At 33.0% G+C, this 19,349-nt stretch overlaps 1 protein-coding gene across 1 annotated transcript; it reads right to left on the bottom strand.

Moving 5' to 3' along the window:
- Nucleotides 1–2,887: 2,887 nt before the first annotated feature.
- Nucleotides 2,888–18,983, bottom strand: LOC149774828 (uncharacterized). Its single transcript, XM_089944698.1, has 4 exons — nt 18,225–18,983; nt 10,050–10,086; nt 9,596–9,690; nt 2,888–6,582 (listed from the first exon to the last, which is right to left on the bottom strand). The coding sequence occupies exons 1-4, from the start codon at nt 18,403–18,405 to the stop codon at nt 6,545–6,547; spliced, it is 351 nt and encodes a 116-aa protein (XP_089800824.1). The 5' UTR covers nt 18,406–18,983; the 3' UTR covers nt 2,888–6,544.
- Nucleotides 18,984–19,349: the final 366 nt, after the last annotated feature.

Here is a 19,349-nt window from a genome sequence, read left to right as displayed (position 1 = left end):
GCAAGTCCGACTCAGAAAGAAATTTGTTTATGTCTTCTGTACAATCTAATGTTACAAATCAAATACTGCAAATAACTGGTTACAAATACATTACAATAAATGTGTATTTCTGCATCCAGTAATCTTTTTTTAACAAAAATATCTCACAATGTAATGTTTAGCTGTGATGTAAAATTTCCATGTAAACACTGGCAATGTGTTGTGTAGGCCATCACAAACCGGCACTTTGCCGCGTATCAGATAATGTGACATCACACGCATTGGACATTTTGCGTTGATGAATGGTTCTTCTTTGATTTATAGTTAGCAAAAATGTATACCTTATTTGCCGGCCTAAAAGATGATACTTTTTGGCCAGAATATCTTGCCTTCTTCTTATACTCTGAATCAACTTATAAATGGATTATGTCATCTAAATTGCTTTATATTTTTCGTATGGAAACTAAATCTCCAAGAGTACAAAAATAATGAGTAAAAGTTATTTCATTTTTGGGAAGAAATTGTGCATGAACAAATATACGCTCCTGCATTTAATATTTTAAACATTTACATGATCGTCAGTATTAAAAATTACCATGCATCAGTTGTAATTGCACTAAAGAAGCATCCACCAATAATGTACGTTGTTTGTAATATATGTTGTTTAGATTTAATTACATATATGTGCATTAGAATTTACAAGTTAGAGAAAGAATAGCTATGACAAAGACATATTCCATAAATTTTCTTCTTAGCTGTATTGATCAAATAATCCGTATGCCCCATCGAGAGCGGCAGACAGACATATGTCTTCACGATTGTAATTCTGTATTGTTTACTTTCCTGATGACCTATTTTACTTTTGTACAGTTGCTGTACCATATTCCATTATCAATTAATACCACTAATTAGGCAATTCCTTCTAATTTTTTGTTTCCACTTCCATTATTAAAAGAATCACATAGCTTTGTAGTGGTATTTACATTCTACTTAAATATGCTATAGCTGTATTCAGTCATTCCAAGCTAACACCTGTTTGAGATTAAGATTCTGCAGACAGATCAGATTAGCAAGGCTGCCAATAGGGAAATGAGGCTATCCATGGGTACTATGAATACTGTACCATCTAGTTAAAGGAAATGCCAGGTGGTAACTATTGTAAATTTCACAGCCAGTGCCATTTTTTAACTTGCTAATGGAACCGACACCAGTTTAAAGTACATCTTGCATGAGCAAAGATCAAAAACAATTGCTGCCTAAGTAGAAAAAGAGTACGTGCACTTTAAACAAAATCTTAATTGCTGGAAATGGAGAGGTCGTTATACTTGCAAAGAAAATTAGCATGCAAAATGGATATTCTTGGAATTTTACCTAATTGAGACTAGATGGATATAACTATTGTGAATATTTAAACCCTGAAGGAGTATGGTATTATTTTGATAGTTTACATTTACTGTGTCATTTATTAATGGTTTCTCTCTTTGACAAAAGGTTCATCAACACGGCAATAAGTTAAAATAGAGCAAAAAAGTCCACAAATCGGACCATATTTTATTTTGACCACGAAGTGCAAAAAGAAAAATGCGATGGAATACATATGCACCCTTCTCTCTGTATCTCTCTTATCCTCCACCCCAACCCCCAAAAATGCATTTTAGTATTAATGATGCAATTTCCCTATTGCTGGTAATCTGAAATAGTATATTAATGAAACCGTAAGGTCTTATATTTTAATTTCATACAGTTTTATCCTATCTGTAACTCGATACATTTTTGGGTCAACATTGTTATATGTAGCTAAAAGTACATAATACATTTAAAATACATCTTGTGAAACAAATTAAGTACTTTTAGTTACATTTAGTGATCCTGACTGGAAAGGTTACTGAGTTACAGGTAGGAAAAAATTCACGATACTATGTGGAATGAAGTGACAAACACAATCAGAGGTGTTGATCTTTTGTGTACATATATTAAAATATCAGGCTTTGCTATTGAAGACCACCTACCTGTTAGATGCACTATCCAGGCATTTGATCTATTCATGTTACAGTATCTACCAAATCTTTCACTGTAAAAGAAACTAGCATGTCCAATGGGAAAAGGGCTATTATGAGTGAGATGACTTTGACAGGTAAAGCAATTTTTTTTTACATAAATAGCATCAACCCTACCACAAGATTTTCAACACTAAGTCATCTAACAACTGTCTGCAGAGTAATTTTTTTTTACCAATAATCGCTTTAATGTAACCATGGCAAATAGACTACTTTTGTTTGTATAGTTTAATATTGAGACATCTGTTGGTCACAAGTCGGAGATATGCCTCATGCCAGTCATAGGAAGAGGATGAATATATTGGAAACAAATAATGTGTCATATACTCATAAATAACATAGACAGATTAGAATTTAACACACATAAAAAAAAACATATTTCTTCTGTCAGGAGAGAGAGACAGCAAGATTGAGACTGCACATAAGAGATGTATTAACATACTGAAATTATGGTCTAGGTAAACAAATATTAGGATCCAGTACTAAATTTCAGTACAAACTCCATTCTCTCTTATGAAATCAAATTCATTTTTCTAATTTTCCCTTTCAGTAATGAAATTCTTTATTTTCAATCAACAATACTTGAACATGTATTCATTATTTGTTTCAGTATGGAGAATGATAGTTACATGTTATATAGCCCATATATATATATATATATCTTTCTCCTTGGTCATTATTCCTCAAACATGCTCTTTAGTGTGTGTATATATATATATATATATATATACAGTTTATCTTATATATACTTTCTCATTTGTCATTATTCCTCAAACATCCTCTTTAGTGGTATATATTTATATAATTGAAGACAGATTTCATTCCCATCCCTATGTATACATATTCAGTTAGCCATGTATAATTTATAATACATTTTTATGAAGGCTAGATGTAACTGGCCATAATAAATAGAGAAAGACATCAAATAGTTTGAAAGAATCTCTCAAAGTTAGTGATGTTGTACTGACCAAACTAAACACAAAGAAACCATGACATATCCCATTTTATCCTTTTTTTTAAAAATTCTTTCTAACTGCAGGATGTTGGGTCATCATTTATATTTTGGGGAATTTCTTCATCAAATATACACTACTTGAACAGTTCCAGTCAGTTTCTTCACCAAACTGTTATTGCACTGTGGTCATTTGGAATCCCAGGCATTTATTTAAACAGACATTAACAAATACCTTGACATTTATCTTGAAGTAGTCTAGAATTTGTCTATAAGCTTTTAAGTGTATTTTTTAATAATTCTTTGCAAGTCATTTGTTATGGTTTTTCCAATGTTTAACAGGTTCAGACTGCATTAGTGTATTGTATATTTATGTGCACAAGCATTATTACTTTTCTCATTTTGTTAACTTTCATTAGGGAAGTTATGGAGTTGGTGGGTCCAACTTTGATGACAAGGGAATACTAATGAAGTTGTAGGGAGATAGGACTGTTGCTGTTCTTGTTTTGTTGTTTTGTGGGGTTTAACGCAATTTGTCAGCACAAGATAGGCTATATATGGCGGCTAGTATAAATGGTGGAGGAAGAACGGTAAGAAAGTAAGTTTTCTTTATAATTACTGTAAATTCTTTTTATACCCATTCCTTTTTCCATCCTACCCTACATTTTCTCTTATTGATATATAGAACTATTACATGAAGGTTATATACATTATTTTAACATAGATTTTCACATTTGTGTTCAGATTCCCACACATGCATATCCTAAGTAAACTTTTAACATTACATTTCCCGTTGTTCCTATAATGCCTAAACTAAGAGGCCTGACCTTAAGTTTCCCTATAACCACCCATCATGTTAATCCTATTGACATTTATAACATTACATTTCCCTTTGGAGGCCAGACAGTCCCCTAATGCTATACTTATGGGGACAGTTTCAACATTACATTTACCACTCAATGACAGAGAGTCTTATATGAACATTTCCATTAGATTTAATGCTAACTAATGTTAATTTTCTGTATAAAGCTAAAGTATCCCAATGGATAGACCTTGATGGAATGCTTCAAGTGAGTTGGTAATTCTAGATGGACCTTATTTACAAACTTAGTGTGTTCCTGAAGCAAACTTGTGACCCACATCCTAGGCATTTTTAATGTCTCAGGTTATGTGACATTGGTATAAAATTACATGGGAAACAAAAATTTTCATTCTCCTTTAAGTTCAGCCTTTAGAATTATTTACTGTTGTGTTCAGATATAATTTGAGAGAAATCATTTACTTATTCAATGTAGTACAAAGTGCTTGTTGACTTTTTTGGACAAAAAAATACTTTGGAATTATCGTCAATTCGTTCATTAGTTATTCTATTCTACTGGTACATAAGCACATTCAAGACTAGGAATTCATTTGAAACATTCTAAAGTTTTCTATTTGTGATAGAATATTTAGGAGTATCTCAGATTTTAAAACCATCAAATACATGTGCAGATTTGAAATATATTCTTGTTTGTGCTCCTCCTCAACAAAAAGACCAAGACAAGCAATTTTCTTCATTCACCCTGTATATCCCTTGCCATATGGACCACACAATTTCAAATACAAATTTAAAGAAAATGCCTTTTTTCACCACTTTTTGAACAGATTTAAAATATGATGTGTTAGCATTATTATTCATTGTTTTTCCATTTTAATAATTATTACAGTATAAAAACTTTAAAATATCTTCTGAAGACCAGCAGTTGGTCTCCAGCTGACAATAAAACATACAGCAAAATAAAACTGTTGTTATAAAAGTATTTATTGAAGAAGGGGATTATATTACAGTGTTATGAATTGTACTCTACTTGTAATTTAAAGACATGTATAAATATATTTATGTATAAATATATATTTTTAATTAATAGTGAGAACAGAATTCTTTTCAGTCAGAAATTTCATCCTACCAAAAAGAATACGACATGGCAAAAAGTTATCTATATATAATAATTTGTAATGATTTTAAGGACTGCAAGCTGTCTAGAGCTAAATGTTATTCCTGTGTACAACTCCAACCGAATTGTAAATCAGCTGTTCAGCTGTTCATTGAAGCATAATAGGAAGCGTAATTATATGTATGTATTATTTGGCTTTTACTGATTTAGGTTTGTTCCTCTTATGGTATTTCTTTCTTTCCACTGTTCTTTTGCATGTCATTGACCCAAGATTAGAATTGGCTTAAAAATACCTCTTACGGAAATTTGTTTTTAATTACTTCTATTTTATCTAATTACTTAAATTGTCTCTTGTTTATAATTTTACTAGGTCCCAATGCTGGCAGTACACATTTTTTAGTCAATGCCATTCATGTGAGAAAGAAAGATAAAGAAGCACTAAAAATGGCCATATCGAGAAAGCAGCTCCATTTCTAAATCAAAATATAAATGAGCAGTTGGATTGTGGGCCTCAGCACTGGTAGAAAATTCTCCATATCCTTGAGTAAACAGCCCACTTTAAAAGGTCTTGATGACCCTGGACTATTTGTTTGTGCTTGTATGCATTTGGCTGGGTACAATCTTGCATGAATGTGAATGAATTCCATACTAATACGAATGTAAAATATTTTGGACATTTTCACACCTGTCCATAAGTTTTGCCCAATTTCCTGGTTAATTGTTTCTCAAAACCATGAAAGTGGTGTAAATCTTTTTAAGGTTTAGTTCTATACTCACATCATTATAAGAAGACAAATGTTATCGGTATCAACTTGAAATTCAATGCCATATGAACTTGTCTAATTGAAGTAGAAAGATTCAGGTATACAAGTTTCCTAAAGAGAAATGTTGTACATCTTGATAATATAAAGGACCATCCTTAATCTCCAGGTCAATTAAATTGAATTATAAAAACTTTGGGAAATAAATACAATAATATTACACGATTTTGTCCAAAAACTAAATTTAAAAATTATATTTGCCAGCAAATATACTTGAGTTTAAGGGATAAATTCCATGTATTTAGAAGAATCAAAATGAGATAATTGTTATGCAACAGTACTGATATTGATAGTAAGATCATAGGTAGGGGTAGAATAATACATTTGTATTAATCTTTTTGTTTTCATTCATTCATTCTGGAGACCCATTTGACACATAAGAAACTGGTGTATGTTCACTCATCATTTTGAAATAAACGTATCAAAATTGACATCTTTGGTTGGTAAAGTAATAAAATTGTGCAATATATGCTGAACAAGTGTCTGACAAACCATCAAGTTTTACAGATTTTATCACTGACTTTTATACAGTATAGGATAATATATATTATCAGCAATATGTATGATAGGAGCCTCTTAACCAACATATACAAAATAAATGAATATAGGTACTTCAAGAGAGAAGACAATTATGGGCAATTTAACAACATATATTATATCTATTTAAGTTTTATCTAGATCCAATTATGGGTCAAAATTAACTGTTACCATATAAATTAAATAACAATTAGAATTAGGTAGGTCTAACACAAATATCATAGAGACTATGCTGATTGATGTTCATCCAGCAATTGTGTCAGGCTATTTTATCACTGAATTTTCATATTCTGGTTCAGAATCTGAAAATAAGAGGAAATCAATATAACTACAGAATCATATTACTAAACTTCAATAAACATCAGTGTATGTACTTGAGCAAATAATTTATGATAAGAAGACAAGTGTTTATAGGAAAACAATGAATAAATGTTACCAAAAAAAAGCAACTAAGTTTTGATAATAATTATTACTAAATAATAATAAATAGTGCTAAACCTCATAAAAATATAACAAAAAGGCACACAAATACACATACATGATATTGGTCTTCCATAGAAAAAACTGAAAATATTTTAAGGGGGGTTTGGGGGTCTTCCCCCAATGGGGCCTCAAGGGGCAGCACCCCTGATTTGGGGGTCCAGGTGGCCAAAGACCCCCTGCCAAAAACACATTTAACACTCATAAAAAATTGCTTCTGGTGCAACTTATGATCATAAAATAAACCAAAATAATCATTTGAAAAACTAATAAACTTGTCAAATAATTAAAAACTTGACTTAAATAATTTCACAATATTTACAGTCACATGAATTTGTTCTCCAATACTATTGATGCTGAATTTATTTCATGTGCATGTCAGTGTTCACACCGTAATTAAGTCACAAAAATTTCTCAATTTTTGCAGAAAATATATTATACTTATCTCTTTTCATAACAAATCTGTAAAATAAACTCCCAAGTAAATCAACTATATACAAATAATCCCATACATTCACTTGTCTTTTTCTCCAATGGACACAACCTGTTGATATGCCAGTCAAGCTTTTTTTGCAGCTTAGGCAAAGATTTCTTTAGCTTTCCTTTTTGTCACCACTGAGTTTTGGCTCAATGTGCAATCGTTTCTTTTGCTTCTCAATGAGAGCCTTTTCCATTTCAAGCTGGTGCTTGTATTGGCGACAAGCAGTGCAAATATTCTGAAAAGGGCTACATCTGTTCTCTCATGCATGAAATCTTTATTCTCATAGTAATTAAATGCACTTTTTCCAGATGCCTTCTGAGCTTCAAATTTTCCATATGCAGCTTCTTTTGTAGTGTTGTTCCAAACTCTTCCAACGGTGATTACCGTAATTCCCATCTATATTGCAGAGGCCACAAAATGCCAGTCCTCTAGCATTCAGTTTTCTTATAAACTGACCAACTAAATTTCCGTCAACTTTTGTCTCCAGCCATTCCCATTTCCATACGTTTTTTAAACCTTTATCTAAACTTTTCGTGTTATGGTTTCTCTCAACAACTCCATGTGTTGCAAGCATGCTTCTTCTTTCCACTGCCATCAGTTTCCATTACAAGATACATTGGATGAATTTAAACCTTTGACCAATCAGAATACTCTTTACAAGAGTCGTATGCTAACTAATATATGGAATGAATAATTTACAAGGATGTTGTGGAATGGGAGTGAATAGACAATTTTTAAAAAAAACAACAGATTGGAGATGATACAAACAAAGGACTATATCAAGAAAAATCTGATTCATGTCAGGAAAAAAGGGGATTTCCACTTTAAAACATGGAAAAATCAAGTCTGAACACATTGTCATTTTACTTAATTCTGAAGATATATTAGCATTCAATATTAATTTGCCAGTGTTTTTGTGTGGTTTAATGCCATTTTTCAGCATTTGATAGGCCATACATGGCGGCCAGTATAACTTGTGGAGGAACCCAGGGAAACCCCAGAAAGAAACACTGACCCATGGGAAGTTACTGGCAAGCTTTATCATGTACCCACACTGGTCAAGCCCAAGAATCGAACCCACACAAACAGAGGTTACAAGGCAGTGATCCATAATTGATTATTTAGACCACTCAGCCACCCGGGGCCCACAATTTGCCCCTGTGTAAATTAATTGAGTAATTTCTATTTAACACTGGTCCAGCAAGTTGCTGTTTTGATAACAAATAGGAATTAGACATTGATGATTGCTAAATTGAGCTTTAGAAACCCCTAAGGTATGAATCTGACATTGATGTTATAGTAAGCATCATAAAGCACTAAGGTATGAATTTGACATTGATGTTATATTAAGCATTATAAACCACTTAGGTATGAATTTGACATTGATGTTATAGTAAGCATCATAAAGCACTAAGGTATGAATTTGACATTGATGTTATAGTAAGCATCATAAAGCACTAAGGTATGAATTTGACATTGATGTTATATTAAGCATCATAAACCCCTAAGGTATGAATTTGACATTGATGTTATATGAAGCATTATAAACCACTAAGGTATGAATTTGACATTGATGTTATATTAAGCATCATAAAGCACTAAGGTATGAATTTGACATTGATGTTATTTTAAGCATTATAAACCACTAAGGTATGAATTTGACATTGATGTTATATTAAGCATTATAAACCACTAAGGTATGAATCTGACACTGATGTTATATTAAGCGTCATAAAGCACTAAGGTATGAATTTGACATTGATGTTATAGTAAGCATCATAAAGCACTAAATATAAATCTGACAATCAAGATGACAATATTAGGCTTTAGGAACCATTACCTTTAGTTTTCTCAGAGTATGGAAATTGAACTGCCAAAAATGTCACACTCAACAAGGAAATGTACAATGGTGATGGAACTAAAAGTTCATCTAACATTGTTCGTAGGTATGCAGTGGTGACATGATTGTTTCTTGATATTTCTGATTTAAATAACCTGGTATACATGAACATATGTGTAGTTACCACATATAAATTTAGTGAAACAGATCAACACAAAATTGTACTCTGCCATACAATTCAGTTGGTCAGCCCAAATGAAATGAATATTAGATCAACTTCCATGAAATGTTTGACTTAAAGGGCCACGGAAAACTATATAGTAGGACAGACTGACAAAAAATGACCAATATGTAGATAATTAAGAATGCATGTCATATCTGAGTTACTATATACCTTAGGTCTACAGGAGGCAATCAGAAAACAGACAACTTAATTATATGAATATGATCTAGTAATTTTTATTTCTGTAGTAGTACAGTTAAAATAAATTAAATACATTTCGAATGAAGGTACCTTTGGATGTTTTGGGAATCTTCAGTGAGCTATACATCTGGATGTCATTGTTTGTATACGGGTGCAATTTTTCATAGGAATCATTTTCAAGAGACCTTAAATTAGAAATTAAAATAATTGTTAGATATATAAACACTGCTGGAAATGAATGTTTAAAAAGAAGTACTCAAATATCTATTTGTATAAAATGTTCACTACTTGTACATAAATTGTGTTAAAAATAGGTTCAGCAACTGATTGCGTCTTTCATGTCAGTGATTATACTCCAGTAACCTATGCCTATGTCTAGATTTAAAGACAACATTAAATAAAGTTAAATTAAACTGCTTATTTGATTTCTTGATTGGAAATTTGATTTCTTTTATTTGTCAATAATGTACTTGTAGATAACCATTATATACATGTAAAAATCAATTATCATGATTCATTCAATATTGACATCATGTGCCTGTACCTTATATTGGGATTTCTATTCTCTTCCAATGTGATATCTGGGGAAAAATGAAAAGTGCAAAATACAGCATCATAAAATAATTAAAACACTACATTGTATCACAGTTTGATATTTCAGTGTACTGAAACTACAAGTTAAAAATTGGAAATGAGAAGTAAAAGACAATAGTTTAATTGCATGAACCTTCCTTTACATAGAGCACATTGTCATGCCCATTCCAACCTTCATTTACATAGAACACATTGTCATGCCCATTCCAATCTTCATTTACATAGAACACATTGTCATAACCATTCCAACCTTCATTTACATCGAACACATTGTCATGCCCATTCTAACCTTCATTTACATAGAACACATTGTCATGCCCATTCCAACCTTCATTTCCATAGAACACATTGTCATGCCCATTCCAACCTTCATTTACACAGAACACATTGTCATGCCCATTCCAACCTTCATTTACATAGAACACATTGTCATGCCCATTCCATCCTTCATTTACACAGAACACATTGTCATACCATTCCAATCTTCATTTACACAGAACACACTGTCATGCCCATTGTAACCTTGATTTACATAGAACACATTGTCATGCCCATTCCAACCTTCATTTACATAGAACACACTGTCATGCCCATTCTAACTTTCATTTACATAGAACACATTGTCATGCCCAATCTAACTTTCATTTACATGGAACACACTGTCATGCCCATTCCAACCTTCATTTACATAGAACACATTGTCATGCCCATTCCAACCTTCATTTACATAGAACACATTGTCATGCCCATTTCAACCTTCATTTACATAGAACACATTGTCATGCCCAATCCAACATTCATTTACATAGAACACATTGTCATGCCCATTCCAACCTTCATTTACATAGAACACATTGTCATACCATTCCAATCTTCATTTACACAGAACACAATGTCATGCCCATTCCAACCTTCATTTACATACAACACATTGTCATGCCCATTCCATCCTTCATTTATATAGAACACATTGTCATACCATTCCAATCTTCATTTACACAGAACACATTGTCATGCCCATTCCAACCTTCATTTACATAGAAAAAATTGTCATGCCCATTGTAACCTTGATTTACATAGAACTCACTGTCATGCCCATTCCAACCTTCATTTACATAGAACACACTGTCATGCCCATTCTAACTTTCATTTACATGGAACACACTGTCATGCCCATTCCAACCTTCATTTACATAGAACACATTGTCATGCCCATTCCAACCTTCATTTACAAAGAACACATTGTCATGCCCATTTCAACCTTCATTTACATAGAACACACTGTCATGCCCAATCCAACATTCATTTACATAGAACACATTGTCATGCCCATTCCAACCTTCATTTACATAGAACACATTGTCATGCCCATTCCAACCTTCATTTACAAAGAACACATTGTCATGCCCATTTCAACCTTCTTTTACATAGAACACATTGTCATGCCCAATCCAACATTCATTTACATAAAACACATTGTCAAGCCCATTCCAACCTTCATTTACATAGAACACATTGTCATGCCCATTCCAACCTTCATTTACATAGAACACATTGTCATGCCCATTTCAACCTTCATTTACATAGAACACATTGTCATGCCCAATCCAACATTCATTTACATAAAACACATTGTCAAGCCCATTCCAACCTTCATTTACATAGAACACATTGTCATGTCCATTCCAACCTTCATTTACAAAGAACACATTGTCATGCCCATTTCAACCTTCATTTACATAGAACACATTGTCATGCCCAATCCAACATGCATTTACATATAACACATTGTCATGCCCATTCCTACCTTCATTTACATAGAACACACTGTCATGCCCATTCCAACCTTCATTTACATAGAACACATTGTCATGCCCATTCCAACCTTCATTTACATAGAACACATTGTCATGCCCATTCCAACCTTCATTTACATAGAACGCATTGTCATGCCCATTCCAACCTTCATTTACATACAACACATTGTCATGCCCATTCCAACCTTCATTTACATAGAACACATTGTCATGCCCATTCCAACCTTCATTTACATAGAACACATTGTCATGCCCATTGAAACCTTGATTTACATAGAACACATTGTCATGCCCATTCCAACCTTCATTTACATATAACACATTGTCATGCCCATTCCAACCTTCATTTACATAGAACACATTGTCATGCCCATTCCAACCTACATTTACTTAGAACACATTGTCATGCCCATTCCAACCTTCATTTACATAGAGCACATTGTCATGCCCATTCCAACCTTCATTTACATATAAGACATTGTCATGCCCATTCCTACCTTCATTTACACAGAACACACTGTCATGCCCATTCCAACCTTCATTTACACAGAACACATTGTCATGCCCATTTCAACCTTCATTTACATAGAACACATTGTCATGCCCAATCCAACCTTCATTTACATAGAACACATTGTCATGCCCATTCCAACATTCATTTACATAGAACACATTGTCATACCATTCCAATCTTCATTTACACAGAACACATTGTCATGCCCATTCCAACCTTCATTTACATAGAACACATTGTCATACCCATTCTAACCTTTATTTACATAGAACACATTGTCATGCCCATTTCAACCTTCATTTACATAGAACACATTGTCATGCCCAATCCAACATTCATTTACATAGAACACATTGTCATGCCCATTCCAACCTTCATTTACATAGAACACATTATCATGCCCATTCCAACCTTCATTTACATATAACACATTGTCATGCCCATTCCAACCTTCATTTACATATAAGACATTGTCATGCCCATTCCTACCTTCATTTACACAGAACACATTGTCATGCCCATTCCAACCTTCATTTACACAGAACACATTGTCATGCCCATTTCAACCTTCATTTACATAGAACACATTGTCATGCCCAATCCAACCTTCATTTACATAGAACACATTGTCATGCCCATTCCAACCTTCATTTACATAGAACACATTGTCATGCCCATTCCAACCTTCATTTACACAGAACACATTGTCATGCCCATTTCAACCTTCATTTACATAGAACACATTGTCATGCCCAATCCAACCTTCATTTACATAGAACACATTGTCATGCCCAATCCAACATTCATTTACATAGAACACATTGTCATGCCCATTCCTACCTTCATTTACATAGAACACATTGTCATGCCCATTCCAACCTTCATTTACACATAACACACTGTCATGCCCATTCCAACCTTCATTTACATATAACACATTGTCATGCCCATTCCTACCTTCATTTACATAGAACACATTGTCATGCCCATTCCAACCTTCATTTACATATAACACATTGTCATGCCCATTCCAACCTTCATTTACATAGAACACATTGTCATGCCCATTCTAACCTTCATTTACATAGAACACATTGTCATGCCCATTCCAACTGAGTAATGACAATGTTAAACAGATAATGCTTACTAAACACATTTCAGCTGTATGTAATAGATACAAATCAATCTGCCTATAGATGTTATGAAAGCACAACCTGCAAGATTTTTAATAAATAAATTTTACTTAATCAAAGTTGCAAAAGTGAAATGGAATGAATCACTGACAATTTAAACTATTTAGTGATGAAAGTCCATTAATTCTTTTTAACATACAAGTTATATTTCTACTTGATGTTTTCTAAAAAATATACAAAATAGTGTTAAAATTTTAATAGGTCACTACTTTTAAAACATTTTTATCATATCTGAAACTAGACAGTCAATAACTGAAAATAAATAAATTAATTGCATTTTCCTTGCAATAAATCTTGAAATATGATGCAACTAAACATATGAATAATCCATATCTTTCCATAAAGAAACAAATTACCAGATCTGTTTACCAATTTCCACTTGAAGCATGTTACATGTGCTGCTAGTGCTATGACTGATATAAACTCAAACAAAATCAATACACTGGCTTATAAATTAATCGACCTTGAAGCACAACAGAGAGGGAACACTCTGATATTTTTGAGGTTACCAGATGTCAGATGATTGTTTGGACACAGTGCATAACATTTCAACGACAAATTAGAAATTGACCATGATGTTATATAAATACATAGAGCTCACCACATTTGAAAACTTCAGAGATGTATGAACAATGACGGCAACAAAATTACTAACAGATATTCTGTTAATGTGAGACATAAAACAATGATGGCAGCCATGCATTATTAGCAGGATGTTGATTTAATATTATCAAGTGCTTGCAAACTGAAAGCCACCAAATTTGGAATTAGTCACAATTATCTGCAGAGAAAAACAGATGATCAGAAATCATTGCTTTGCGAACTAAAATTTCTGAAAACCATGTACTCACAATCAGAAGTTACCATTTAGTTCCCTGCAAACTTAACCAAGTATGGTACAATGGTCAAAGATGATTTTCCAAGTTGGCACCAAATTATCAGATGCAGCAGAGTGAGCAACACTAGCAACATGCTACTTTAGAGATGATGATGATGATGATGATGATGCTACTTTAGAGATAATAATGATGATGATGACAAACAACAAGTTTTTTCAGCTAGGCCAGTTTCAGCCAAATATGTCCAATCTAAAGACAGCATTGTAGAAGGTGATGCTGACATGAAACAGATGAAACCACTAACTATCACATATACTGTAGAAAAGGGTCTTGAAACAATATTGTTGAAAGAACCTGTAAAAGTTAGAGACAAACCAACAGAGAAAAACCCTGCACATAAACCTTCCTCTGGCAGAGAATTCAGACAGTGACCCAGACTGACATGCATAAGTTACCTTTTAGAGCACACTGAGTGTTTGGAGACAATTTCACATCAATCTGAAATAAACTCAAAACGCGGGAAATTTTCCATACTTCGCAATGATATATATTTTCTCTCTTGCAACTCTTGTGCACTCCATGATGGTCATTGTGTTCTACCATACCAATGTCACATGTGTGTACCCAAAACGTCACACATCATGTCTGAATGTTTATTCTTGCTTCAACTGTAAAATGTTGGCCTGTGATTTGCATCTCCATGTATTCCTGACATCGCCTCATAATATTGTAGCAGTTGTGATATTCTCATAGGTCACCTATGTGTGGCTGAGATTTACTTTATTAATAAATGTTTTGTTCTGTTCTGTTTCATTCTTACATAATGTGTGAATTTACCCATGCTTACTGTTATTAGTGCTGGCCAGAGTGAGTACTGTCATTAGTACTGGCCAGAGTGAGTACTGTCATTAGTACTTGTAAGAGAGAGTACTGTCAGTAGTACTGGCCAGAGTGAGTACTGTCAGTAGTACTGGCCAGAGTAAGTACTGTCAGTAGTACTGGCCAGAGTGAGTACTGTCAGTAGTACTGGCCAGAGTGAGTGTTGTTATTAGTACTGACCAGAATGAGTACTGTCATTAATAATGGCCAGAGTGAGTACTGTCATTAGTACTGGCCAGAATGAGTACTGTCATTAGTACTGGCCAGAGTGAGTACTGTCAGTAATACTGGCCAGAGTGAGTACTGTCATTAGTGCTAGCCAGAGTGAGTACTGTCATTAGTACTGGCCAGAATGAGTACTGTCATTAATAATGGCCAGAGTGAGTACTGTCATTAGTACTGACCAGAATGAGTACTGTCATTAATAATGGCCAGAGTGAGTACTGTCATTAGTACTGACCAGAATGAGTACTGTCATTAGTACTGACCAGAGTGAATACCGTCATTTGTACTGGCCAGAGTAAGTACTGTCAGTAGTACTGGTCAGAGTAAGTACTGTCAGTAGTACTGGCCAGAGTGAGTACTTTAATTAGTACTGGCCAGAGTGAGTATTGTCATTAGTACTGGCCAGAGTGAGCATATGATTAATGTTATTAAAAGAGTTCAATTCTTCTTAATGTATGTAATATTTAACTCCGATAAATACATACACTGTCAGAATGCACATGCAAAAATCAGTGTTATATTTTTGGCAGCTATTGAATATTATAAGATTTCACTTAAAGAAATCTTGACAAATATATTAGCGTGTAACAGTTTCCTGGTAAGATATGCCCCATGCTTGACAGAATATAGATTTTAATCACCTAATTTTGTTGGAAATGACTGACTTACTACCTCAAAATTCACTGTTTACCTGAATGAACTAATAATCCAAATTGTAAAGTGATTTCAGTTGTTCGTGATTTTTTTTTCAAGGAACGAAATGATTTTACCATTTTTTAAATTTATTTCTGTAAATGTTAACTTACAATATCAGTGTTTATATTATTACATGTATCATGTGTATATTTATATGCATCATGCATATTCAAGTATTCACTCTTGGTCCTCTCTCTCATTCCTTCCCTGCCACACATAATATGCAAGGGGTGTTCAAGTAGGGGAAAGGCTGAACCTAAATTGGAGAACTTGTTGCCAGATCTTTTTTCCAGACATGCATTATGTCCTTGTCTTTAATTTTTAGTCTTCCTCCACCTTTATAATATTCAATGAATTAATAAAATGTATAACCCATAGTCATCACTTAAAGTAATCACCATTTCCATGACAATGTTACCTGTGTAAATCATAGAATTAATAAAATGTATAACCCATAGTCATCACTTAAAGTAATCACCATTTCCATGACACTGTTACCTGTGTAAATCATAGAATTAATAAAATGTATAACCCTAAGTCATCACTTAAAGTAATCACCATTTCCATGACACTGGTACCTGTGTAAATCATAGAATTAATAAAATGTATAACCCTAAGTCATCACTTAAAGTAATCACTATTTCCATGACACTGGTACCTGTGTAAATCATAGAATTAATAAAATGTATAACCCTAAGTCATCACTTAAAGTAATCACCATTTCCATGACACTGGTACCTTTGTACATCATAGGTAAGACCTTCTCTTTCATGTCCACAGTTAATTCATTAGCAATACCTAGCAATAATTGCAATGAAAGATGAATTTTCTCCCTAAATATCTACAAATATTTTAAAATTCTGATTGAAACAGCAGAGGCTTGAGTCTGGAAAAAGTGGAGTTTAGTCATGGACATAAAAAGAGTTAGCACCAGAATTATATGGCACAGGACACTATGCTTTCTAAAAAATATGACAATGAAAACATACCTATAAATATTCTTTCTGTCTATAAAGAATTGATGAACATAACTGTGAATTATTAAGAGTTGTGAGCCATCTTATCAATTCATTAGCGATACCTAGCTATAATTGCAATGAATAATGAATTTGGTCCCTAAATGTTTACAAATGTTTAAAAATTCTGATTGAAACAGTGGAGGAAAGAGTCTGGAATAAATGGGGATTAGTCATGGACATAAAAAGAGTTAGCACCAGAATTCTGTGGCACAGGACCCTCTATATATTTTAGAATTTATGAGAATGAAAGCATAACTATAAATGTACTTTTTGTATATAAAGAATTGATGAAAATAGCTGTGAATCATTAAGATTTGTGAGCCATCTTATTAGGATATTGTTTAAAATACGCAAGATGACTTAACTATACAGACTTTAAAAATAATATGGCAATAATAAAACAGAAGTTAATTTACCATTAAGTTGTAGGTATAATTTACCATTAAGTTGTATTTATTATTTACCATTAAGTTGTATTTATTATTTACCATTAAGTTGTATTTATTATTTACCATTAAGTTGTAGGTATTACTTACCATTAAGTTGTAGGTATTATTTACCATTAAGTTGTAGGTATTATTTACCATTAAGTTGTATTTATTATTTACCATTAAGGTGTATGTATTATTTACCATTAAGTTGTATTTATTATTTACCATTAAGGTGTTGGTATTATTTACCATTAAGTTGTCGGTATTATTTACCATTAAGTTGTAGGTATTATTTACCATTAAGTTGTAGGTATTATTTACCATTAAGTTGTAGGTATTACTTACCATTAAGTTGTAGGTATTATTTACCATTAAGCTGTAGGTATTATTTACCATTAAGTTGTAGGTATTATCTGCCATTAAGTTGTATTTATTATTTACCATTAAGCTGTAGGTATTATTTACCATTAAGTTGTAGGTATTATTTACCATTAAGTTGTAGGTTTATTTACCATTAAGTTGTAGGTATTGCGTGGCTTCAGCTTTTGTGAAGTGGAGTCCCTCATACTCCTTTCCACTGGCCACATCTTGTTTGACACAGCTGGCTTTTATCCGATTTCTTCTTGTGCTTGATATGGAAAATAAGATTAAGTTCTTATTATCTGTGTCTGTTAGAATAAGAATCAAACACATTATTCAAGATTCAACTAAAGTGTATCCACAAACTAACATTCTTAAGATACTGACCTGGTTTTGATGCTTTCATCTTTAATGCATAATCAATCCCTGAGTTGTGTTTTTGCTTCAGAATTATGTAGATAAGGTTCATAGTAGGTAGTTATTTCAATGTAAGAAAAGCAAATGAATATACCCCTTTATGAATGATAATATTAGCACTCTTACTTTTTTGTTCTTCTATTTGAATCGTTATAAGACCCATATCCTGTGTGGCATGAATTCGTAGTAACGGCATATGTAAATATAACATGCTGCATCAGTATGTTAGATAAACATAGGTAGGTCCTGTATTATTTTTGTAATTTTACTCTAAATGAAACAAAAAAACTAGAATCTCTGAAACAGCAAAACATCAGAGTAAATTATGTTTTTCTGTGAATACTTACTAGATTATATTAACATTGTGGATATATTAAGCCTACTGCTTTTTGAATCCAGCCATGCTAAAAAGGATGAAAAGTTGTACTTTCCCATCTATTCTTTTTTCTCATATAGACAAAGTGCAATAACTCAAGCCTATTACTACTGCTTGCCATTACCAGGCGTTGTCAGTTTTTGAGTTGAGATATATGTGAACATAGATGCTCACATGGTTGGGTGCCTGGGAGGGTGGGGTGTAAGTATTGTGATCAGGTAAACATTTTCAGAAAAACATAATTTGTTTTAAATATTTGTTTTCTCCTTCAAATATGTTCCCCAATCACATTAACAATATGATATTAGGTAACAGCAGGAATAAAAACATCAAGTGAGAAGCAGATAAAACTTGGTCAGCTTTGTGAGAAGCATTGAGACTGATGGAAAAGACTAAAATAAGACACATCTCAATAGCGGTGCAGGATTGGGAAATGCAGACAAATGTAAAAGGACAGGTTAAGTTCCCAAAGGACATATGTGAT

Source organism: Sinohyriopsis cumingii, unplaced genomic scaffold, assembly GCF_028554795.1.
Source record: "Sinohyriopsis cumingii isolate HCF-2022 unplaced genomic scaffold, ASM2855479v2 utg000127l, whole genome shotgun sequence".
NCBI lineage: Eukaryota > Metazoa > Mollusca > Bivalvia > Unionida > Unionidae > Sinohyriopsis > Sinohyriopsis cumingii.
This window is presented reverse-complemented; position numbering and strand designations above follow the sequence as displayed.

Bases quoted from the DNA above. Each gene is read 5' to 3' on its own strand.
- LOC149774828 (XM_089944698.1), bottom strand. From the start codon at position 18,405: ATGTGTTTGATTCTTATTCTAACAGACACAGATAATAAGAACTTAATC. The intron at 10,087-18,224 runs GTAAATAAACCT...ATTTTTCCCCAG, and splicing joins GCAATACCTACAACTTAATG to ATATCACATTGGAAGAGAAT. The intron at 6,583-9,595 runs GTACCTTCATTC...TCTTATTTTCAG, and splicing joins GATTCCCAAAACATCCAAAG to ATTCTGAACCAGAATATGAA.